This window comes from Strix aluco, unplaced genomic scaffold, assembly GCF_031877795.1.
Source record: "Strix aluco isolate bStrAlu1 unplaced genomic scaffold, bStrAlu1.hap1 H_1, whole genome shotgun sequence".
In the NCBI taxonomy this organism is placed as follows: Eukaryota; Metazoa; Chordata; class Aves; order Strigiformes; family Strigidae; genus Strix; species Strix aluco.
Window position 1 is genome coordinate 1,736,669 of NW_027436666.1, and position 26,078 is coordinate 1,762,746.

At 40.7% G+C, this 26,078-nt stretch overlaps 1 protein-coding gene across 2 annotated transcripts in view; it reads left to right on the forward strand.

The window, feature by feature from the left end:
* LOC141919132 (4-aminobutyrate aminotransferase, mitochondrial) overlaps positions 1–26,078 on the forward strand; it is a 57,993-nt gene that overhangs the window by 19,217 nt on the left and 12,698 nt on the right. For both annotated transcript variants that reach the window (XM_074814121.1, XM_074814122.1), the window contains exons 2-6: positions 3,179–3,307; positions 14,381–14,478; positions 15,314–15,343; positions 15,911–16,028; positions 21,947–21,996. In XM_074814121.1, the coding sequence (XP_074670222.1) occupies positions 3,238–3,307; positions 14,381–14,478; positions 15,314–15,343; positions 15,911–16,028; positions 21,947–21,996 (366 nt within the window). In that variant the 5' untranslated portion in view covers positions 3,179–3,237. The remainder of the gene's footprint in view (positions 1–3,178; positions 3,308–14,380; positions 14,479–15,313; positions 15,344–15,910; positions 16,029–21,946; positions 21,997–26,078) is intronic.

Here is a 26,078-nt window from a genome sequence, read left to right on the forward strand (position 1 = left end):
AACGTTCACTACAGAACAGCTCTTTTGTAGTCATCTGCAATGATGGCCTTCTCCAGATCACACAGTTGCGATTAGATGGAAAATATTTAGATAAGACTTTTATGAATCTCTTTTTCTGAAAGAGTCTCACTTCTTTGAGGTCTAAGGTGGCTAGCATTTAATCATAAATCAAACACATTGTCCTTCGCATCCCCTTTACAGTCTGATATCTGAAATTGGTGGATGTATTTTGTCGAGATTCTGAAACCGTACGCAGTTGCTCCGAAGCAGCAGTGGGGATGGAGCGTGGCTTTGCTGCGGTTTTGACATGTGCATGAAAGCTGATTTCTGCTGTCTCGAAGATTGTGCTGCAGCTGCTTGCGGTGCTGGAACAAGCCAGAGGGAATTGATCAAGAGATGGATTATGGAGGCAAAATTCAATTGGTTATGATGATAACCAAATAATATGTGCTTAGGCAAATACACCAATCACATCAGCTGATCCCCTGTGAGAATTTGTGTGCATAATGGAGATGGAGAAGTTGATTTTAGTTATACTCACATGTGATATTACATGATATATTCTCACTCTGGACTAGGAAATGGTAAAACATTTTATATAACAACTGTCAAGGAAAATGAGGGCTAAGCTACTTTATTTTTAAACCTCTTGCAATAATTTTTTTCTACGAGTATTTCAGAAAGCCAGTACCATTTCCAAATATACTTTTGAGCCTTTTATGAATACTGTCATTTAACCATTAAAGGACTTAAGATAAACAGTAAATGTAAGTAAAAGACAAAATAACATTCTGGGAGCAAAGACTTAGGAGTGGTTCACCTAGGGAAGAAGAAGTAGGTACCACTGAAGGGAAACCTGGACACTGGTGGGTACAACCACGTAGCCCGACTCGAAGTTGTGTTTGATTTTATGTGAAGAGGCATCTCATCATTGCGAGCGAGGTGGATTAGTCACTTGGTAGCAAAACACCCACGGGAGATGCCTGAAGGGGATTAGAATGACGAAGTGAACCTCGCTGGGTTGTTTTAGCCTTCTGTCATAGGTAGGTTTGCACTGCTCTGTTTGTTGGTTCCTGCAAAGCTGTGTTCCTGTTAGCTTTTAACAGGCTCCTAGAGACTTTGCAGAGCAAACTGAAGGAGGAAGTTGTAGATTACAGAAGTACAGACCAGATAAATAGCTGTGAGCAGAGAGCATCAACCAAGGTGGTTATTCATTGTGAGAGGTGCTCGGCCGATTCATCCTTTAACAGCTTTTTTCCACAGTGGTAGTCTCACTGACTTACCCACATTTGGTTTTTGCTAGAGGATGGTCACAAGATAAGAAATTTATAGTATTGGGATATTTCTTTACGCATTGATTATGCAAAAGTTAGCACAACTAAAGAAAGAAGCAAGAGAGTGAAAAAATAATGAATTAAATTAATCTTGTCTTATAAGTTACTCTTTTCTGAAAAAAATTAACTAGTTCCTTCTATACTTCTGACCCAACAACCTTACAAGGCTAATCTAGCTTTTTCCAGCGTGCACACAAACGTTGTGCAAGTATTTGCTCACCTTGGCAGATTTCAAAATACCTTAAATTTTAAATTGAACTTGGAGCAAGCTAAGTGAAACCAAGTACTGTGTCAATTGTCTGTGAAGGCACAGGGAATTTTCTTTGTACCTGAGTATTAATAGGTCTATGAATTAATAGATATCTGTAGGCAAGGAGGTTTTTGTTTTCTTTTGCCAATTTTGAAAAAGCTCAAGCGTGAAGGAAAGCAAATGGTATCTTGGCTAAAGACAATACCGAAATTAAATTTCTGATATATTAATGGTAGGTAAGAGATACTTTCTATCATGGTAGCAATAGATCAGCTGCTTCCCTGCCTCTAATCAGCAGCATCTGTTTGTGTATTTTATTGATGGCATAGAAATGATGTAAGCAGTAAGCTGTGGTCTCTTTCTGCTGGAAAATCAGCTCCATTCTCGCAGCGTATTTAAGTAGTTCTTTCCAGGAGCTTTCTGGTAATAGTGACATTTCATTTGGACTGCAAGCCTCAGTCCGTTGCTACTAGATGGTCTACACCCACTGGGGTGGAGGGACGTACAGTGAGGTGAAAAACACCAGCATAGTCTCTGTGCAGGCAAAGAAGGGCCTCTAGTGTCCGACATAGATCACAGGGTACCACACTTCTAAATGTAACGTTTGAATTTAACCTGTGACTTGGATAACAATTCAATGACCTGTTTTATCTATTTATGACTTCCAGCCAGGCTTTCTGCACAGGTGATTCAGAGTGAAAAAGGAGTCATACTATCGTTCATTGTACTGGGTCTGGCTGAGCCAGAATTGACTTTACAAGGTCATTTACATTTAACTAGCTGAGGTGGAATCACACAACGGTTGAGGTTGGAAGGGACCTCTGGAGGTCATCTGGTCCAACCCTCTGCTCAAGCAGCATCACCTAAAGCAGGACCATGTCCAATTGGGCTTTGAATATCTCCAAGCATGGCAACTCCACACCCTCTCTGGGCAACCTGTCCAGGGTTTTTCTATATTTAGATGGAGCTTACTGTATTTTGGTGTGCCCATTGCCTGTTATCTAGTCACAGGACACCACTGAGAAGACCCTGGCTCCTTCTTTACTCCCTCCCTTCAGGTATTTATTACACATTGATGGGATGCAACCTGAGCCTTCTCCAGGCTGAACAATCCCAGCTCTCACAGTTTGTCTTCATAGAGATGTAATTAATTGGTAGAACTGTTTTTTCAGGGGATTGATTTTCTTTTATTTACTAATGCCTGTCCTGCTGTCTTTTTGTATTAGATGAGATTTTTCTCATAAACTTAGGATGAATCGAAATAGCATAATGGCTTGAGAGACTGACTGGACTACATACATAGAGAAAGTAGAGAAGAAGAGCAAGGGAAAATAAGTAATGATCTTTACCCCCTGGCCCTGCTAAAGCTGGGAGATACAGATTTAGCCTAGAAGTCATTTGCCTTAACAAGACCTAGCATCAGACTTGGTTCTCAATCCTGAGACTGCTCTGAATGTCAGCATTAATCCATCAAAGCCTGCTTTCAGTTTTCTTTGGATTGGAATTAGTGAAAGGGGAAATTGAAATGAATGGCACAGTACTAGTGGCTGCGTCCATAGGGACACGAATAAGTGTTTGCTTTTCTTCTTTTCAGAACATCAGTCGGAAAGAAATCTCTCAAGATTGAGTCTTTTTGAGTAAAGAAAAGATAAAATGGCGTCAATGTTGCTTAGTCGACAGCTGACCTGTTGCCTGCAGCAAAACTCCAGACTACTTGTATTTGGTAGGTGTTTTTTTGTATTTTCTTGGTTTGTATTTGGTAAGCATTTACGCTAGTGGACAAAGTGCCATTTTGAACATTGCTGGGGTTTGTCCGCTGGTGTTGAATCTTTCAAAACTTGAAGAGTATGATGTTCTGCATCTCAGGTAACGATGCAGTTGTAGTCTTAGATGTGGCCCACAAAGGTGCTGTGGGCTGGTGGTTTTTTTTATTCTGCAAACAAGAACTCGGTTAATAATTTGCGCTGTAAACATACTAACTGAAACGAAGGTCTTCAGCCCTTGGAACTTTTACTTTCTGGTGCTATGTGGTGCAGAGACGAAACAACCATCCATCAAAATCAGCCATTTTTTGTCTTTGTGCTATGTAGCATGGCCCTGCCCGTCTTCCCTTGGGAAAAGGTTTTGTGTGACTGACATGAAGAGGTGACCCTCACTGGGAATGTGTGTTTCTGCCTGGAGTTAGCTCTAGTGTGAAATAAAAACCTATCACACAGTATCAAACTACTTTCTCCTAAGTGTGTAATGACAAGTTCTTGCTTGGCCCCAGCTTGTAATTTAGCATGTGTATGTGTATATTGAACCTGCAATCTCTGTGAAATAGATATAAAAACTAAATTTCTGTTGGTTTTGTTGGACAAAGCAGTGTAGAATCTAAGATCTGGCATCCATTTTGTGTGCTGTTATACTGAATGCAGTATAGCTGAATGACTTTTTCTGTGACTGAGTAAATACTAATGTTTCTTCTCCCCTCCAGCCCTTCTTCTGCAGTGCCATTGTGCTCCTTCTGCCACTGCCAGGCAAACACAAAACACTTACTTTTTCTCAGAAACTTAAACATGATTCATTTCCATTTAAATAATACAGTTTGGGGAGCAACTGACCTTTGGCTAAAGAACACAAAGTCTCGTAACTATTGGAAAAGTTTTAGGTCAGTGTTACAGTACAAGATGCGCTTCTGTTTATGGGAGTGACGCGCTGATTATCTGCACTGTGCAAGAGCAGGGATCATTTGGTCGATAGTGGACAATGGAAAGTGCTTGCAGCAACCAGGCCTTCATTAGTTGTCAGTCCTTTGAGCTAATCTGTCACCTCAATATCACTTAATGCCCCCTGTCCCGCGTGTGTGTCTTGCACACTTCTGTGCTGCTTCCCAACCACAAAGACATTGCAGTTGTGCAAGACACTTGAGGTCGCTGGAGGGCAGATGTACTAACTCACTCTTCCTTTCTCACCATTGCAATGGGGGGTGTAGATCTTCAGTAAAAAAGGAAAGCAACTTTGGGCTCCATTAATCCATCCTTGCTTTCAGGAAGTGGGAAGGCACGCTAAAATACTGAAACAAAGCATAGAGGGCCTTGGCTGCAGGTTGTATAACAGACCTGTGGCCTTTGGGACTGAATGCTCTCTGTGTGTGTCCAGAAATTAGAAAAGATGGAGCAAGAGGAGAACCCCTCACCAGAAGGGACTGTACCCTGACAGTTTTTTTAGCCTGCAACATTCTTGGCTGACAGAATAAGCAGAAGGCTCTGATGTGTGTAGCTTCAGGCCATTTTTCTGGTGAGCCCCAGCTAAGGTTGCAGTGCTGCTGGTCTCTGCTGGCTTTTAGGGAAATGCTGAGGACAATGTCCAGGAGCTCTCTGCTCCAGAGTGCTCTCCTCCAAGGTATTTTTGAGTACTCAAGTTCAGAGCTTTACAGACTGAAAAAGAGACTTGTACATTAATTACTCCCACAAAAATCCTGTGGTGCCATTTGGTCTGCTAATTTTTTTTCTGTGGGTACTGAAATGACAGGGTTTGCAAAGGGGGGATGGAGGTGGAGAGGGGGAGAGAATAGATTGCCTCTTGGTAGAAGTCTCTATTTCTGTGGGCTGTCATGTTTCAGTTGTGTGTGTGCATTAAGCGCAGTAATCCTACTCAGCTTGAATCTATGATAAATTTATTTACAGAAGGAGATTGTTTTCATCCTTGATTATTTCTGATTTTTAAAGCAAACGTGGGAGTTAGCACTGTGCTGGCCCTGAGCATGAAATAAACTGACAAAAAAAGGGGCATGTGGAAAGGAAGGGTGTTGGCAAGGTTGCATTCACTGCAGCAAAGAATTACATCCACGTTCACTGTTGTAAAACACATGGAACAAAGGTAACTAAGCTTTATATTAATCAAAATATTTCTAGGAACCTTTTCTCTAGTTGTACATGGGGGATAGTGTTTAATTCTAATTAAGATGTATTTCAAGCCCTCATCTTTTAAGGAACATGGGACAAGAGGTAAGCATCTGGTTGAAGAATCTTTTTCTACTTAACTATTGCTCGTAGTGTTCTCATTACTAACACAGTTAGCCAGCCTGTGGCAAGCTAACTAGAAAGGAAAAATGAAAACCATTTAAGTTGATCAAAATGCAAAAGCTAAGCAAAACATGTGAAAATAATATGCAGCTGAAATCTTTCCCAAAAATGTGAAGCCTGTCAGTATTTGGAGTCCTTACGCCTTCCTTAAAAATAAGATTTAATCAGGTATGATTTTGTTTTCCTTATGTATTTGATCTACTTGATAGTTTGGGCTTGAAGATAAAGTTCACTAGAATTGGATGGGTGACAGAAGAACGACAATAGACTGAGTAGCTAGCTTACTCTTTTTTTTACAAGGCGTCCTGCGTAGTGCTGTCAGTGACAGCCAGGCAAATCGGGGAGAGGCAGCTGATGTTGGAGAAATGACAACGTACCTCGGTGTTACGTCTCACCTGAATTGAGTTCTGTTGCTACTGTCAGCCCAGTGTGTTGCAAGGTGATCACAGCTGATGGTCTGAATGTAAATACTTACTCTGCTTTGTGCCAGCTTTGGTTTTATCAGCTGTGTCACTGTAGTAGGAAAGCTGTTCCCTTTTGATGCTTTGGAGGCAGATGAAGATTCAGTTGGTTGTTAGCTGGTAGGGTAGTACCATAATTATGAGGACAGGCTGGGACTCCAGAGATCTAGGTTCAGTTTCATACTGTTTACCCTAAGGGATTGAATTAGTCTTTGAATCTTGAACTGGAAAGCCTGCCAAAAGGTCAGTCTTCTGCCTTAAGGTAGCATCAATTTGCATTAGTGCACACCCATGCCTTTCTAGAATGATGACCTGTTCTTCAAGGGCCCCAGCAGTGTGGCTTCTGCAGCCTCCCCAGGCAATCTGCTGTACTGCTGAACTGACCTTACCTTTAAAACTTTTTTTGAATATTTAACCTAAGTTTCAAAACAGGAAGAAAATAAAATCTTTATAATTTGTCCTGCCCTCAAAGGACTTGGGAGCTGGACTGTTTATTTTTTATGTGCAGTAACCTGTTATGTATTTGAAACATACTACCTACCCCAAGACCTCGTACTTTTTTTCTCAACTGGTCTAAATACTGTTTCAGTCTCTCCTCCTAGGTCCATTTTTTCTCCTCTAGATTCTCTGCCCTTTTATTGCGGTGCCCTAAATGGACTAACTCGGGTTGAGGCTTACCCCACCTATGTGTCAGTCTGTTTCCTCTCTCTCTACAGAGGATAATAATGTTTTATCTCACAGGTATACTCAGTAAAATCTGAGAGAGGTTCATGTTATTTGCTGACTTGTCCCCATCACAGTTACTGGAAAGAGGTTGGAAAGCCATGAGAAAGATTTACTCCTACTTTTGTCTCCAGTATTAATCCCTTCTAAGACTTTTTTTATTCAGTTTGTACGTTAGGAGCTTCCCTAGGAAATCAGAATGAAATCAGGATATTTTTGAGTGATATGTGGGACAAGCAAGGATCAATTCCCTTCTCTGGATTGTAGAGAACATGGACTTGAGGTCAGCTTCAGCTGGTGCCCTGGGAACTGGCCATTGATGACTCTGGAGTGTAACCTCTCTCATGGGACTGCGGAACCTTTACTCTTCTGTCTGGTCAGATGTTCCCACTAAAAGCTGAGATACGTAAAAATGTTCATATAAACACCTGTTGTTGGAAGGAGGCTCTGCTACAAGGCCAAGTTTGGACTTCAGTTCTCAGTTCCTTGAGTAAATGTAAGGCCTTTGTTCCTATCTAATTTTCTTGCTCTTTCTGTGCCACAAAGGGTGGCTCTGGCAGTGCTGGCTGTGTTTTCCCACCTGGGCATTCCTTGTGGCTGTTCATCTCTAGAGGTGTCCTGATGAGCTCTCATAGCTGTTGCTCTGGTCTGCTGTGCTGCAGATGAGGAACCATGTTATGACTGATGCAGATCACAAGATCCACAAGAAAACTAGCAGTTGGGTGCTCCTGTAACTCTGTTTAGGAGCTGATTTGGGATTATGCTGTGATGGGGAGGGGGAGCTGTTCTTACTCTTTCTTACAGGAACTTCCACTTCTATACAGCCTGTATGGTATCGGAGTTTTTCTTAGTGTTTGGAGAATCCTGTTCCAATAAAATCTCCAGTGTGTATGTGGGAGTACTGAAACACATACAATCTCATGTTGAAGAGCTGATCTTACAGCGTAAGCACTCTGTAAATAGCAATCTCAGTTTTCACAATATTATGCAATAGCGATGTTCGTTTTCCAAACATCTCTAGCTAGCCTGGCCTTTTGCCATTCTGTTTCAAGATCTGTTAGTAACAGATTCTACTTGCAACACCTAAAAGAGGACTTGGGGGAAGTCACAGTCCTCCTACTTTTGGCTGTCAGGGCCTCCACGCTTTAAAAATTCTGTCTGGAAGGTGGTTTGATAGACACCGTGGAGTGGAAGTTAAAGGCATTCAAGGGAGATTGCCTTTCTACACTTGCACAGGGCAGCGGTGCCATAGCACGTGTAATGTGCCTCCCTGGGGACTGGAGAGCTTTCACTTTACAGTCTTTCACAGCAAAAGTCTTGCATTTGAGAGATCTGGTATGCCACCATTTATTTTCACCTATCTTCTTTTCTTTTTTTTTTCCTTAGAGTAGTTCCTTCTCTTAGTTACACTGATGTGATTTCAGTGCCTCCACTGGAGTTTCTCCCAGGTAATACCCAATTGTACACTCAGGAGCTGTGTTTATGAGAGTGTTATTTGTGGTCAAACATACCAGAGCTTTAAGCATTTTCTTTGTAGCCCTGTGTTGAACCTAGCTCTTCTTAGCAGAGATCACTACTTAGCACAGAGACCTGCTAACAGTAGTGCTCTTTGTGACTACCAACATCACAAAATGTTAGAAGGGTGTACTTATATTAATTATGTTGCTATAGCAATGTGGTACTTTGTTAAAAATTGCTGAGTGAGACACCTGGTGAGTGATGAGGGCAGCATAGAAAAGAGAAGTTGGAAAATGAGCTTTTCTGTCTGCTAGCAAATTATGACATCCTGCTAGATGAAAAGGAAGGATGTGATGATTTGCTGATGTTACTCAAGTGTTTAGAAAGATGATGTGTGTTGCATAGAGGTTTGAGAAGTCTGCAAGAAGCAAGAAAACCAGAATTTAACTTAATGTACCCACCCTCTTTAAATGGGATGGGTAGAAAATTCTCTGCAGATCATTCAGCCGATGCGCTCTCTGTTAATTAGTTTTGTTATTAGTACATATGTTTGTTCTTTGACTTTTGCCATGATGTGAAGAGACAGCTTTGTTCACCAGGGAAAAGAGGGTGCTGTTCTTGGTCACATTAGCTAAATGTAACTTAAGAGCTTTCCTAATGCTCGAGACGGACATTCTGCTGGAGCCCATTACCTCTATGCACTTTTAAGATAAGAGCTGAGGTCATGTTCTTAAGTTAAGCGAATATAACATAAGAAACCCTTTTTCTATTGCAGTTTGATCACAGACCTCAACAGAAAGTCAGTGGATTGTCTTGGTCCGTTGGCTCAAGAGCATAACTTGAATTAAACATCTAGGTACTGATTTACCTGTAAGTTATAGTGTAATAAGAATTTAAGAATATTAACCTAAAATTATATTGGTTTAAATATCTGTGAGGATGTTTAGGCCAATAATATATTTTTGTTGAGCTTCCATCTTTTCATTTGAAGAAATTTTAAAAAAGCCATGCAGCCATCAGGCTGTCTGCATGAAGGAGTTGGAGCAGTATGGGTGCATCAGTATCAACAGTGACAGGTTATTGTGTGCATACGCTGTCAGTCCATCAGTGATGGAGTCATAATAAACATACACACTGTGGAGATTTGTTGAAGTTTTAGCTCCCCCCTTTGGGGACATATGGGTCTCACTTGACCTTTGTGGCATTTTCTGTATTCCAGATCTTTTATTACAAAGGTAATGCTGTTAGTTCACTGAAGGACCAGCCACCACGGATTCTTAATTCTTGAAAATACCTTGCTTGGACATAATAAGAATCTCAGTTTTTATCTGTCCCATCTCTACTGCCTTTTGGAGAGGCAAAGTGCAGTGTTCAAAACCAAGACCTGACGTGCAAATGTCTAAACTCATAAGTATTAAGTTGGAGTAACCTGAGTTACAGGGTGACTTCAGGGTTTCTATTGCACAGTAAGTTGATACTAAAAAGTCAAACAGCAATAATTTGGACTAAGTTGTAAAGTACACTGAGTAACTTCAAGACAGAAATGCCAGCTGAGCTGAGCAGACTGCAGTTTACTAGGGGATGAAACACTACAGTGAGTGATCTGATTTAATTGCATTTGCTTGCATCATTAGAAGAATTGGATACTGATACTTGGGGAGGAGGGAAGCAAGAGAGACAGAGCATGGCCTCTGGGCTGAAATCCTCCGCGAGGCAAAACAGTGTCCAAGTGCTTGGAAGAACCTTTGCAGCAGAGTGAGCCACCTCCCAGAGCTGAGCTCTGTGTGCAGGGCCTTGGGTGCCTGGAAGCCAGAGGCAGCACCCGTACCCTGTGGTTATTCAGGACCCAGAGGACAAAGTGTTGCAGCATATGCAGAGCAAGGGATGCCAAAAAGCTGTTGAGTCTTCATGCAGGGAATGGCCAGGCCACCTTTCACCACGGCTCTGACATCGGTGCCTTTTGAGAGTGGTCTGAGCTCCAAGTTTTGCCTGTACAATAAGGGCAGCCTGTGAGTCTGTATGGAAATGGGCTGTCTGAAGGGGAGCAGTGCTGTGGCAATACCTCTCTGTTTGTTAAACTCTGCAGCATTAAGCTGAGCAGGAGTCCTTAGCTGATAAAAACTGTTGTGCTTCCTTTTGTTTCATTTTCATGAGCGTTTGGACAGGTCCCTGAGCACTGAGGGAGCATTACGCTTCAAAAGTCTTCAGCTGTGTGGCAGTAAGACAGTTTGTTTTCTTGCTGTTAAGATGCTCTTAGTTGAGGAGAGCTCTTTATGTGTGTGTGCCAGTGACTTGCACAGGCTGTGTGGGCCAATGCAAGTCATAGAGACTGAGCTCTTCAAAGAAGACTTCAAAGAAGACTGGCCATTTAGACTCTCATTAACATTGCTGATCAGTCCCAATTTACTTGAATAAGAGTAGGGGAAGAAGAAAAAGAGTTAAAAGAGGGAAAGCAGGGGAACCGTGGTTTTGTGTTCTTAAAATTTGGGTTGCTTTGTTTATTTTTAATCAACCCTGTGAACAAGTATGCATATCAGATGAGTAGTGAAGTGGGCTATTTGGAATAAATCTGTTGACCTTGCTAGAAATTGTGTTGAGTTTGTGCCAATCATTTATGTTACACTCTCAAAGGGAGAAGAGCTTCATTAAAAAAATAAAAAGTTTGAGGATTAACTTCACTTTGGTTTTAGCTTTTGCTATCAAAGGCTTTGTTAGTATGTTGAGGTTTTGGTTTTTTGAGGGTTCTGTTCTAGCCTGTGTTCTTCATCCTCTACCTAAGGGGAAGGAAAAAAAAGACATTTAAAAATCCTTTGATCTGGTAACACAGGGCATTTTCATTTTATTTATGGCAAGCTGTTCCTTCAAATTCAAACCATAGCATTTGCCTGAGCTAGGAGGTGGAATGACTCTTTGGCAAGTGTAAGGATCAATAAATCAGTATAGCTGCCATTATATTGGCGTTAATAAAATGAGATACTCTGTGGGCTCCTGAAAACAAGTATATAAAATTAAATTTGTATCAGTGAATCAGCCTAGAAATCCCTTGCTTGTAAAGCCTGATGACGTGTAGCATGCCTTAGGAGATAACAAGCAAATGAAGGGAAACCTGTCCCTTGTGTTGCTCATTTTTAGATGGCAGACTTACTGAAGATGATTGTGGTTTGGATAAGCTGCTCCTGCAGCTGTTTAAAAAAACCAATGTCTCACAAATTGATGAACATTACCAATTTGATAAAAATGATCTTTAAATCAGCTCTTCGGGAAGACCTGTATGTGTTAGTTTCACTTGACCAATCTTTACTGTATATGAAAGCCTGTCTGGTGATAGACACTAGCTATGCCAGCGTGAATTAGTGCAGCACTGCACAGCAAAGTACTCTGTTTGGTTTTAATCGCTCGTATGTGCCCTTAGCAAATATCTACTTCAACAAACTGATGCAAAAGAGGCTGTGCCATAAACAGTAGCGAAAAGATGATGATGATCTACGAAGCAGGCTGACTGGTTTTGGTCTTTTTTTGTACACAGTGTGGCTGATGGAAGCAACCTCCTCTTGACTTGTGGCACTGAACTAAGTTAGGACAACAGTAAATATTCTCCAAATGAATTCCTTGTTGTACAGCTCTGTAAATATGTGTGATTTCGTAGGACAGACTCTGTGCCCTTTCCAATATCCACAACAAAACTTTCTTAGAGAAAGAATTAAATTAATTTAGAATCTTCATCTGTTAAAATATTTCACAGATTGCCCTTTAGGGAAGTGTAAGAGGCAAAATGTCATCCACACCTCATGGTTGATGGCCAGGAAGTCTTCGACTGTTGGTCTCAGTTTCAGAGCCTGGCACTCAGGCATCTTCCATGTTTTAGGACTGGTTTGGTTGCTAACAGAAGAGGAAATCTTTAATCACTGTCTAAACAAGTGCGTTTTTAATGAGAACTCAGTTAAAAATACCAAGGAAGGCAGTGTGCCTGTGTAAGCTGCTGCTCCGGATGGGAGGACCCTGGGAGATGGACGGGGGGGACGTGGCAGCACGGGGTCTCTGGCAGCAGACACCAGGCAGGGCTGGGGAGGAGGAGGAGAAGCAGCATGCATGCAGGTTATAGTTCACCTGTCTTAAATTCACAGCTTGGTCAAATGATTCCAAGTATGCTGCTGGGCTTCCGTATCTTTCGTGTTACTGCTGACTACCAGAATGGCCTACATATATTCTGTGCCTTTCTTGGTGCTTTCCCCTTTATCGTATTAAGTAGCATCCAGACCCTGGCGGGGAGGGACAGAAGAGGACACAGAAGAAGGAGAAATGTTTGATGCTGGTTTGCTGTGATCTCCATCAGGGAAGGAGTAGGGTGCACAAAAGGGTTAGTTTGGTCTCTTTTCCCCTTTTAGACTTCATAGTGTCTCTACTAAATCTGCAGCTTTATTGGCTATGAACTGTGTAGCTTTTGATCTTTTATACGCAGTAGGTTTTTTTTTTCCAGTGGAGCAGTTGTCATGCAGTCTCCAATTTACATGAATGCTAAACGGAATGACACAAAAATGAAGTGGTGTTGCTGTAATGAAACCTATTAATAGCTTTGCAGAGAGGCACTGACGCATCTCAGATATAACGACTGGAATTAAAGCTGTGGAGAATAATCATCTTTGCAGACTAAGTTTTTCCAAAATGAGCAGTGAAATTAAGTGCTCAGTTAGAGAGGGTTGTGATTTTTTCAGATGAAGCTTCTCAAAATCAGGCTTGCTTGAGACATCTCAATTTGGGCTGACACAAACCGAGGCAAACGTCTCTAATCACTGTTGGAAATTTTGGCCAAATGGCTATATTCGAAACACTGCCAAGCAGTATCATAGCATACCTTCTTTTTTTCTTGATAAATACTTGTTTTATTTGACAGCTGTTGTTTCCAAACAAAAAATGGTTTTAGTACCTTTCTGAAACAAAACTCTGGCAGTGAGAGGTGACTCTGGATGGATGCGTGGAGGCAACCGGTGCTGGCTGGGATTCCCAGGCTAAATAAGTTATGCTCTCATCTTTTGGGTGGTGGTCTGGTCCAAGTGTGATATCCCTAAGTTAAGTGTATTAAGATTAATTTGTTGTTGATGTCGTGCTGGGTAGAGGCTTGCAGGTGCTCCATGACAAAAATGTTAATTGTTAAGAATGTTAGTTAAGTTCAACACTTAACCACAGTGTACAGAGCAAGCTCATAGTCTCTTGCTGGTCACCCTGGTAGAGCTCTTGAGGCTGTACTTACTTTGTTGCAAATGTACAATTCCCATATTATCCTGTAATCCCCTAATGGAATATATACATATTTGGAATATGCTTACCAGAACTGTCTCTGTCCTATAAAGTATGCCGAAGCCCTGTATTTTGAAACGGTTACTTCAGAAATGGAAGCAGAGCCTGTTAATGAAGCACAGGAGATTTTTGCCTTTTGGTTTCCTTAAGATGTCAAGTTTATTATTCCCCAATTACACACGTGGATAAAGAACAGTAAGGTCAGAGGCAGGATCAGAGGAAAAATTGTCACTATCTTTGGCCCAGATTTCAGAGCTGCACTGCAAGATGCTGGATTCATGTGGGATTTTGAATTCATTTTAAACACAGCCTTTCCGAGACAAATCTTTCCCAAACGGTGTTCTTTGAGCTATTGCAGAACATCACAATTTTTTTTAGCTGTGGACTACATCAGGCTTTTCGGTTATTACTGATAGTGAATGAAACCATTTCTGCATAGGAATGGGGAATTTACAGCAAAGGCTTGCTCAAGGCGTAATGGACAGACTCAACAACAGAGATGGAAACAGATGTGCTCTTAGTCCTTCTGTCCTTTACAGTTGGATTTGCCTCTCTCTTTCTGTAGGGTTGCCTTGTCATTTCACTTGATTTTATTTTTTTTGAAAGCCACCTCACTGGTATTAGTTTTATTTTAACACTTCTCAAAGATGAGATATTTAGTTCACTTCAGACAGTACAATGTAATTGGTCTCATCTGTCAAATGTTCTCAGTCAGGTAAGGTATGGATATTTATTCTAAGAGGAGAGCACAGAAAATATGGTCTGTACTCAGGTTTCCATTATTTCTTACAGGACAGAGATATATCAGTCAAGCTGCAGCTAAAATTGATGTGGATTTTGATTATGATGGACCTCTAATGAAGACAGAAGTTCCTGGACCACGATCTAGAGTAAGTTCCCAAAGTATAGTAGCTTGTGGTTTTTTTTTTTTTGTTTAGCTGTGTAACTTGCTAGAAAACAAATTTCATTCCACACCTTAAATCTGATATGAATAAACATCATTTCACAACAGTCTATGCCCACTTTTATCAAGATGCTGAGAATGAAAAGCTCATGAATGGCATGCCCCTCTCTGAGAGATCTGAATCTCAACTGCCAACTTCCCGCATGAAGCCATTGAAAGCAAAAGAGCATCAGTTTGATGAAACATCTCATCAGGCTTGGTTACTTGTGCTCCCACTGAAACAGAAACTTAATTGGCTTTTTGTGATGTGAAATAATGCTTTGGTTTTGAAATGGAGCAAGAGCGTCAATTTGCTGGACGTCGTTTTACTTTGACAGAGTCAGTATTTGGGTATGGTGGTGGTGGTGTTTGTTTGGGTCTTTTTTTTTAAAAAAAAAAAAAAAAAAAAAAAAAAGGGAGCTGTCTTTCCAGAACCAGTGTGCTGGTATCCCTTCTGTCTGTCTCTGCTTCTCCTATTTTCAAATTTCTCTCTTGTTTTCTCAGTTCAGTTGATCAATATAGAAGAGGCAGCTTTCCCTTTTCAGAAATTTATAATTAAACTGTATTTGCAGCCCATATAGCTCTGCATGACACAGTTAATAGTTTTGACTGTAACATTTGCAAGATACACTGTGAAAGTTCATATGGCAAGTAGAGTTTCCTGGTAAGCACGTAGGACTGCAAGTTTTGCATATGATTTATGCATAAAAAAGAAACATACATTCTTCTTCAGTATTTGGTAATTACATACCTGAGACTCTTTGGTGTTTGTTTTTCTACAGGAATTAATGAAGCAGCTGAATGGCATTCAGGTAATCTGTCAAGTTTTCTGAGTTTGGGGGGTGCCAATACTGTGATTTCAGAACTTGCTTTAAAATCCTGTTTTGTAAGTTTAATTCCATACCAAAAAAAAAGGTGAAATACTGACTCTGGGTTTTCACGCTGAGTATATTATGTATGGTATGTAGGCGCATTTGAATAAAATCTTTTTTAGTATAATTTGAATACTGCAGAATTATTTTGTTAGGAACAGTGATTTTCTTTTAAACACTATATGTGCCTTTTGAGTTGTTACAAAGTGGCCAGTGAAAACATAGGTAAAGTTGAGCTTGAGCTTAAAAGTATGTCAACCTCAGTGCATATTGCCTTCCCAAGATGAGCAATTCCTCAGTCTGTGCTTCATTTCTGTAGAAAAAGTGCATACTTGCCCTTTTAACAGTCCCTCTTAATAGAAATAGCTCTACAGTTAATCTCCATGCAATGAATATAATGTCTTTGTGTCTTATAATTTTTATCAGATTTTGCTGTATAACCATTAGTTGCACTTTCATGCACACTACTACTTTTTAAAGTGTTTATTGTTTGTTTTTTCCTGTAAGAATGCAGAAGCTGTACACTTTTTTTGCAATTACGAAGAGAGCCGAGGGAACTACCTAGTAGATGTAGATGGCAATCGCATGCTGGATCTCTACTCTCAGATTTCATCCATCCCAATAGGTAGGAGACAGTTGTACCAAAGCTTTTTGTTTTGTCCTCAAGCTGTTGTTTTCTTATCTCAGCCACTACCAGAGAAGTTGGTTAATTAACTAAAAAAAACCCAAAGCTGATGTAACATATGCCTTGTGCAATCAGGGTGCACCTCACTGCTGTGTATTATGTAGTGGTGTGTTTGAATAGCTGAAGAAACTACAAAGTCAACACTTACAGCTCTCTTGAAGTACATAGTGGTACCTGGAAGAAGGTCTAGTATTAATTTGAATATGCAGGTTCCACAATTTAGGTTGTCTTTGCTTGGATTTGTCTACTTTGTGATTCTGTAACAGTATGTTACTGTTTTAAACATTAACAAACATAACTTAAACATTTTGACATTAAATTACATGCTTTAGTTAACATTTCTATCTCAAAAGAACTGAAAAAAAGAGTTGGCCATGTGGACTCCAGACCAAACACTGAACTGTGGTGCTGAGTGAAAGTAAAGGTGGCAGTTTGGTTGGGCTGAGGAACCAAACGATGGACTTGCCAAGTGCTTGGGAAAGTCACTTGATTTTTTTGTGAAACATTTCATGGGGGCAGAGATGTAGGCCCCAACTGCAAGGTATATAGATTTCAGTAGGTGTTCAGTTTGTTTGCTCCTTGTCCACGGTTCCTCTTGGTTGCTTAAAAATACATTTTCACAGAAGCAAAAAGAGGAGAAGTGCTGGGGTAATTTAAAAGGTAGATGTTGTGCTATGTATAGAAACCGTGATGACTCAAGATCATCCCTGCAGGCCTCCTTTATTGGGAAACCGAATTTAGTGGTGTTCAGGTTGTTACCAAATTTTTGGCATATAAGCCCTTGTGACTTGAATGGGTTTTCAGTTATCCCAGTCTTCTTTGCAGATAGTTAATATTTTTGCTCTCATGTGGCACCTCAATAAATGTGTAATCATTCCAGAACTTTTCAGTGTTTGTAGCTTATTTTCATCAACACAAGTTCTAGATATTTTTATCCTTTAGAAGCCGCACTGAAATAACTTTGTCATTGCTAACGTGGAAATAGGGGTGAAACAAAGGACCACAATGCTTATCTAACTTAAATGGGATTGGATTTTAGGTTTCTAGGAAAGGAAGTGCATTTAGTGTTCAAGACCTCACATTCTTCACACAAGAAATGCTGATTTGGAGAAACTAGTTCATGGTCGTGTAGTTGAAGGAAAGTCAGTGCATACTCCAAAGGAATGGAATTAAGGTTGTACAGAAGTGCACTGAGGCTTTCTGACCTTCTACTGCTTGATGGTGCAAGCATACCTCTTCTAATACAGTTTTTGTGTATAAAATATTTAAGGGAGAAATATTTTCTTAAGGGGCAGAAGGGAGCAGGGGCTTCTGCAGTTTATTTTCTCTGGTTGATTGAAACTGGTGACATAGATGTAAGACTCCAGTACCCCTAACTGATCCTCAGCTAAGCAATCCAGTTCCTCCTTCACGTGTGGCAATGGCTTCTTGAAGATAAGCTGTGTCTTTTTGTCCTAGAGGACATGTTCCTCAGTCGCGAAGGAACTACAGTACAGTGCTTCATGCACCTTCTCAGATAATGGCTCTATGATGTGTAGCAGCAAAAAGAAAATGGAAATTTAATGCTTACAGGCTGACCTCAATCTAACTGAATGCACAGCATTAATGTATTTTTTTAAGTTGTACTGAATAACAGGACTGACTCTGAAGCTGCAGAGGTTGCTAATAATGTCCCTCTTGGTGACAGAGTTAGCTTCTAGACTGGGGCACCAAAACAAGATCATAAGGTGCTTGCTAGTCATCTGTGCTTATCTGTCTGCGAGTAAATCCAATAAAACCTTTCATGAATCTGTCAGGACTCCCCAAGATTTAATAATGATCTGCTACACTAGAACATATTTATCAGCAGAGGTTGAGAGGTAATAAGTGCCTGTGTGGAGAGATAAGAATTAAAGTATAAAAAACCTCCAAGCAAAGATGTTCTGAGCTGTTTCTTACTGAAAAACAAAAATTAAAACAGTTTTTTACCACATGGTTTTTGGAAGGTTGTAGCACAACATACTCCTTTAACCCTGTATCTAATCCATCTAACAGAGTTAGAAACCCCATGGAGCCAAATGCAGGAGGGGATTCTATTGACATGTTTACTAGCAAACATCCTGGAATAGCAAATGAAACAATCTGTTTTTCAGTGCTGGGAAGGTCTGTTTTTCTCTGGGGAAATGCGGAGAGGTGTAGTTTGATATTATTGGCAGCAGCCTGCTGTTCAGTTCAAATGGATTCTTTGGGCTTTCTCCATCTCATTATTTAACAGCCTCCAGTTTTTTTTCTTTTGCAGACAGGCACATTCATGAGCCTGGAGGACATGTACTTTCCCATTGCACTGATCTAGACACACAGCAAGAGTGATGAAGCAGGTGCCCTTCTCTTAAGAGCCAGCTCTGTCACTTATAGGAATGTGTTTGGGAGTGGATTCGTAAAGCTACAAACCCTTGTGTTGGTTGTGGCAATGAAACAAGTCACTCTGTTTGCCATTTCGGGCTAGAGCTTTTTGACTTTGTCTACCATAGTTATATAACAGTTATTTAACCATTTAGTTCTTCCTGGTGTTAGTTTTGTGACTATGAACCCACATTACCAGTTCAGCATCTTTCTACATGCTGACCTACTCTTTCAGAAATGGTCGGGCTTTAAGGATTCTCTTCTTCTACTGGGGCCTGTTTGAGGATGCACCAGCAGATTAGGGAGTGTTAGGAGGAACACGGGGCCACTCAGCCTGAAGTGAAGAGAGTGGGAGAAACATTGTGTGTGGGTGGGAAAGGGTAAGCTATGGGTAATAGAAGCCTTGAATTTGTGTTACATAAGAGAAGATGCAAAGGTCTCTGCATGCTCTGTATCCCTCACTCTGGAGGGAAGGGATGCTGTCACGGATGAAAATGATTTAGTAGCAATTTAAGGTTTATTAATGGTGTGAAGTAGATCAAAAAAAGTTGAATTTTAGCCGCACTTAATGATTGATCAATTTGGTGATTTGGTTGGACTGGATGATCTTCAAGGTCTTTTCCAACCTAGACGATTCTGTGATTCTGTGATTTGGTAGGATATGTTAAGATTAAAATAGTGAGTTAATTGCAGATTTGAGAATGACAAGATTCATGCTAACCTACTACAGGGTATTCTAAATTGAAGTGTGTATATATGTATAAACACAAAACATACACACACAGGCAGTGTGGTTTGGATAGCCAGTGAAGTATATAGACACGCACACTCGTGAAGGCAAATGTTCATATTCAAACACACAGACATGTAGAGAGATGGATGGAAGAGGCTAGTCTATAGGGCTAGTGGAAGGTGTCCCTGCCCATGGCAGGGGGGTGGAACTAGATGGTCTTTAAGGTCCCTTCCAACCCAAACCATTCTATGATTCGTCATGCATTTTAACACCAGCAACAGAATTACATGTTTTTACAAGCAATACCAGAGTTAATGGTTAAGCTTCCTAAGCAATGAAAGCTATTTATAACAAACTTTAAGGTTTAGTTCAGAGATTTCTAAAACATTAGATATACTCTCAAAGGTGCTCTCAGCGGTAGCCACAGCTACAGCTCTCAGTGACACAACTTTCAACTGTGTCATTCCCTCTAGCCTAACAAGAATTCTTCCCATGCCAGCAGATGCAATGCAGATTTAGTTGTCTGTGTCCCAAATAACCACTTGTATTATCTTCATAATAATTTTAGTAGATTCTTTGCAGCATGACATGCAGTTAAAACTAAAATATTCAAAACAGAATTTATAATTGATTTCTTAACACAGTAGCCTAATGCTCCATTACTCAGACAGAATAATCAAGGCTATTGTCATTCAACTAGACTGCGGAGTTCAGAAGCATGGTAAGCTTTTGTAATAAAATCAGAGTGGTCTGACTTCTTGAGCAGTAGGGAAGATGAGGTTTCCAACTGCTTCTACAAGGGAATATAAAAGATGATGTTAATCTCTGGCTTTGGCATTTCATACATTAGAAATAAGGCTTGAAATGGAATTTTCTGGGCTCCTTTGGTGATGTTTTTTTTTTTTTTACATCAGATACGTTGGTTTACCTGTAAGCAAGTAAGCTAATCTGTAGAATGACAATGGGTATGAATTAAGCACCTTTATTGTGTTAAACCCAAAGCATCCTTGGTATCTTGATGTTTCTCAGTAAAAAGGACAAATTGTTGCATCTTTTCCCAAATAAATGTTTGTCAAAGTAAGGAAAGCGGGAAGGAAAAAAAAGCTGGTCATGAAAGAAAGTGAAAAGTGCAGAATCTCCTTTAATATGAGACACCAATTTGTCAAACAGATTTTTTTTATGGGATGCACAGCTGAGGTATGTAAATCTACGACTGAGACGGAAAGATTTCCAGACATGTCTTGGAATAGCTAATGGCTTGTGGTAGGTTGGAGATTTGGGTGCTTTTTAGTCCATGAGTTTTAAGTGTATGGCTATCTGTGTAAACAGCCTCTTCCTTCTGGTAGGGTTGGTACTGATCATGCATGAATGTCTGCTGTATGCAGGGGTGGAATATGCATCTTCATGTGCGCAAATAAATGTGAGTGTATGTATATGTCAAACCCTAGCTAATGTGGAGGCCAGTACGTGCACATCTCAAAACCAAGTTTGGCAGCATCTTGCACAGAGAGAGTGCTTACACGGCCTTGCAGGGGATAGCGCTGATGAATGCCATCCAACTGCGACAGATGTCAAGGAGTGCTGTCAAGCCATTGGCAAAATTCTGCTGGAGTCCCAGGGCTTATCCCTGCTGGGTCTGCCATAACATGTGCTCATTGCACGCATCAGCAATGAAAAACCATCTCGGAGAGCAGCACTGCTGTGCTAGTAAGGTCACCATCCGGCTGTATCTGCTGAGGGACAAAAAGCCCTTGCTGGTGTTCTGTTAGTACATTATAATGCACTGAAATTACAATTGCTAAATGAGCTTTCTTTGGGAAATGGGTAAATATGTGGATTTTTGCTTGTCAGTTTCTTATGGTCAGCGGGCAAAGACTGGGGAACTTCACGGAAGAAAAGCATAAAGGGGGGAATATGCTTCTAAGTTGATTTTACAGTGAGGAAAAATCCAATAAGTTAAAAAGCACAGGGGGGCTGGGGGGAAAGCTCTGTTACTGTGCTAGGAATAATCAGTCTGATATTCAGGGAGGGCAAAAATTGCTATGAGACTACAAGTGTAGCACTGGCTACTGTAAATGGACAGAGCTGCGTGGGGAGCCTCCCTCTGTGGTTCAGGGAGTCAGAAGCCGTTTCTGAAATGCGTGGTGGGCGGTCAGTGCTCAGCAAGGGCCACGTAAGTCGAGCAGATCGGGATTATGGTAAGCAGCCTGCTTCAGGCAGGAGAAACTGGAGATGCTTCTATACCGCAGCTAAATGGTGACTACAGAAACAACAGCTTGTGGGCTGCGTTGGCAGAACGTGATTTCTGCTCTGAATTGAGGAAGAGGAGAGGTTCACATGTGGTGCTCTAGCGAAACCAAATACACGTGGGAAACCTAGGAAGGAGAGCGAGCAAGCATTTAATAATGTCAATCCTGCAGTACCTGGTAGAAACTATGATGCTTTAATCAGGCCCTAACCAGGCAAAAGTTCCATGCCATGTTCATTAATTTTTGTGTTCAGTTTTTAACTTTCACTGCTAAAATATGTTTTGCTGTTGCCTGACACAAAATTTGTACCAAAGTTCCAGATAATGTTTTGTAAAAGAGAAGTTTCTCCTACTTTGAAATAAGTTCTGTTATTACTAGTTAAAACATACACAAGTTACACAGAAACAGTCAAGCATTAAGTTAAGGTTATTTTCGGTTAGTTTATTGAAACCAGACAGAAGTAACTGTTCTCTTTCTTTGTTCTTTTTAATTAGGTTACAGCCATCCTTCTCTGATAAAGCTTCTACAGCAGCCACAAAACTTGGTAAGTGAATTAAAACATTAAGTACTTGAAGTCCTCCCCCTCCTTGTGGCAGTCTGTCTTATTTTTTCTTAAACTGATAATGGATGCTTAATGACTCAATTTAAAGTATGGTAGGATCTGCTTTCTTTATTTCTCACTAGATGAAAAGAGCTTGGTAATATTTAAGACGACACCAAAACCTCTGTGAAGCTTTACAAGAAGTAAACATTCAGGTGATGCAAGCACTTGATATGTTTGCATCCAGTTTTAAATCATAGTTCAAGCACAGTGTTTCCAATTAACCATTGTAGCAGCGTTCTTGAGTGAAGATTTTTGAGCGTGAAAGCAAGCACAGTCCTTGAGAGAGAATATAATCTTCTGAATATGAAAATGGTGCTCTAAATCTGGAATGCTGTGGGTGCGTTTGTTTGGGATTTTTGGCAGGGGGTAGGTAGTGGCTGGTTCCCATCTCTTAAGTACAGAGTTGACTAAACCACTGACAATGTCCTTGAAAAATTAAAATCATTAGACTAGAGCAACAGGATTATTTCAAAACAGAGTATATGCTTCTTAAATGAAGTATCTTCCTCTTTTCCCTAGCAGTATACTGATAGTGATTGGAAATAAACTGGATCAAATGATGGAAATTGTTGAAATGAAGTTGCATTCTATTTCAAAGCTTCATTTTTTTCACTGCTTGGCCAGTTGTTTTGGATTCCATAATGATTTTGTGCAATTTCTAAAACTGTTAACTTTTCTTTTGGCACAATAGTTCATGTGTATAGTACATGAATAAACTGTGCTCACTGGCTTTTGACTGCACATCAGTAGATCCCTGTTGGTTGTACTGTCTTCAGTGACTTGAGCCACTGTTTCTGCAAACTAGTAGTGGGTGTCCCTGCTGCCTGCAAGGGCATAGCTCAGGTGTGGGCCAGTTCCCTCTCATACCTGCGTTTCCCTTCCAAAAGAGCCTGCTGGCTCACTCCAGCAGTGTAAATCCTGAGCCAGCATGTCAAAGAAGTTTTGAGTTCTTTGAGCTGATTTGCTTTATGGAGTCCTCATTTCTTCAGGATGAGAAATTCTGCCTTCCCCAGAGCTAAAATACTTAAAGTTTTTTAAAAAATCACCAGGGCTAGAAATGCTGGAGTTCTCAAAGGCAGATCCAGATATTACAGAAGCACTAATATTTCTAAATACTTATATTAACTCATAAAAATGATTTCTGAGGAGGTAACAATACCTTCATTATAATGCAGCAGTAGGCAAAGTCAGATTTAAAAAACAAACAAACACTCCCCCCAAACCCCAAAACCAACAACAAAACAAAACCAAAAAACCTTTTTTTTGGTGGCAGTTGCTAATTTGTCCACTGGAAAAGGGAAGTTAACAGGCTGCCAGCTAGAAGCCTGCAGTAAAAGGACCTGCCTCCAGAATCCAAAATGAGTGGTGCAACCAGGCCCCATCTGTCCCAGATACAAGCATCGCAGATGTTTCTGGTACCCTGTTCTGATTTCTGAAACCTGCACTAATTCAGAGGAGAGGGTGGCACTAACCCTATTAGTCTGCACCTGACTGTGCACTTGGGATTTCTGTCAGGCTTTGGCCTGGGCACGGTGCAGGTAGGATGTCAGTTTTGCACTGTGAAGGCCAGAGAGCTGTGAAGAGCCAGGACTTGTGCAAACCTCACAGCAGACAGGAGTGTGTGCTGGGGTCTGACTGCAGATAAAGTGCCAGCTTTATTGTGAAAGTACTTTTTTTGAGTAATACACACTGAAGTAGGGCCCTTGTTTAATGTTAACGATGGGATCAGTGTTTTCTTGTAGGGATTTTTTTGTTTGGTTGGTTTGTGATGCTCCATGTACCCTCTTTATAGCCGGCTATAAAGAACAGAATATGCATCTGTTCATTTGAGACCATAGCAGCTTGATGTCAATGTTCTGTTTTTCTCAGTACTGAGTATCTCATTAACAACAAAGGAAAAATACACTTTTCTGCTTAATGGCAAATGTCAATTGACTGTGACAGTGCATAATCAAATTCACAACAAATTTACGGTCTTGTATCTCTAACTTTATATGAAAATTTACTTCTAAACTGATATAAGTAAGATTTCTCATATATACTAAACAAAAACTGTGTTAATCTGTCAGTAACATCCTTACTTAGGTTTTTTTTTTAAGTTTGGGTCTGTTGAAACAAACATTGTTTTGGAAATAACACACTTGTACAAGTTACAAAGTCCTATCTTATACTCTGTTATATCTTGTGTGAAATTTGGTTTTCCCTAAGAATTCTGATTAAGTGTTCTTCCAGGTCCAGTGTGACCCCTCACACCTCTTGCTGTGGTCCACACATCTGAATAAATGAGTACTTGTATTGAGGAAAAAGATGGAAGGATGCTGATAAATGTGCAAGCTTGAGTTGTACTGAAAATACGAATGTTTTGGGGGAGGCAGTCTGTCCCCTCTGGAGACCCATAAAGACTTAAGTCATCAAAGCTCAGCCTTTGATTTCAATGATGACTTGTTACAACAACTATAAAAACAACAACCAAACAAGCAAAAAAGCAAATAATGGTGCCTCGCAGTTGTCAAATTTATTGAGCTTGTCATTTTCTGAGCAAATTTAATTTAAAATTAAAAGTAGCATATTGTGAATCAAATAAGATTACCTACAAAGACTAAGAGCAATGATGAATCAATTTTAATCCATGACACTTAATTTAAATTAATCGCATAAACATGGACTGGGGAGACTGAGGGGGGGTTTTCCAGAGCTGCTCATTAGAAACACCTGGGTGGGCAGCAGGCTCAACTTTCCCACCAGCTGCTGTTCACTGACACCAAAATTACCTTTCTCAACGGTGTGAATCCTGGTGTGGCCAGTTCATAGGACCGATGGGACCGCTGAAGTTGGAAGGGAGCTCAGGTGGTCTCTTGCCCAGCCTCTTGCTTGGAGAGGGTCAGCTGTGAGATCAGACCAGGTTGCTCAGGGCTTTCTCTGGGGTGTTGAAAACCTCCAGGGAGGGAGGCTGCACGACCTCTTTGGGCAACCTGTTCCACTGCTTTGCTGTTCCCTTGGTGAAAAAGCTTTTCCTTATACCCAAATCAGTACCTCTTGTGTTTTGATTTATGCCCATTGCTTCTCATCTTCCCTTTGAAGAGCCTGGAGCATGGCTCCATCTTCTCAGCAACCTCCACACAGGTATGGGGAGGCTGCATTCTTGTAGTCACTTCTGGGATTACCAAGGCTCTTGCAGCAGCATAGGCTCAGCTCTGCTGACAGCCAGGGAAGGGGAATGGTTGGAGAAAGGAATCTGGAAAGCAGACAGGAGTTCAGCCAGGTAGCTTCCCAGAAGGCTGTGGAATTCAGGTTAGGAGATCGCATCGCATTGCATCCCCAGACTATTTCCGCATGAGTGGCTCTTGGTTCATGTCAGACCTCTATCAGGAAATGGAAAGGAGAAAACTGGGAAGCTAGGAATCTGCTGTTGTAATGCACAATGAAGAATGTACCTATAATTCAGGAGACACTGAGAAGGGTGACAGTACAAACTGAAGGCCCTAGAACAGGAAATATTTACCTGCAAATCAGCAAGCTTCATGAAAACAGTTCATGGTTGAAAAGGAATTTCACCAACATCTCTGGATATATCATAGTCAATGTTCTTGAGCTTGATTAAATGCATGTTGCTGAGTAGTGAGGTAGTAACATGCAGGGTAGCTTCTCACTGGTTTCCTTGCTGCACTGCCCATTACTGTACATGCCAGGGGAGTCTAGAAGGAAGACAGCATGCCTGTGTGCACAAGTTTTTTTGTCAGAAATCTATTTTATTGTAGCATTCTGTTGCTGATCCTTGCATGTGTGTTATCTTTCTCAGATGTAGCCCTTATCCTTTAAGTTTACCTTTGCCTTGTTCCCCCAAACCCCATCGTAATAGTATCTGGAGGATGTTTACAACCACAGCGTTCTGAAATAGTCTGTCTTGAAACTCAGTAAGGAAGAAAGTGCTGCTATCTTTATTGAATTTAGATTTAGCTACTCAAACTGAAGGCAAGTAATTAAGATATTAAAGTGTATTTCCTGTGTATAAGGAAAATTGA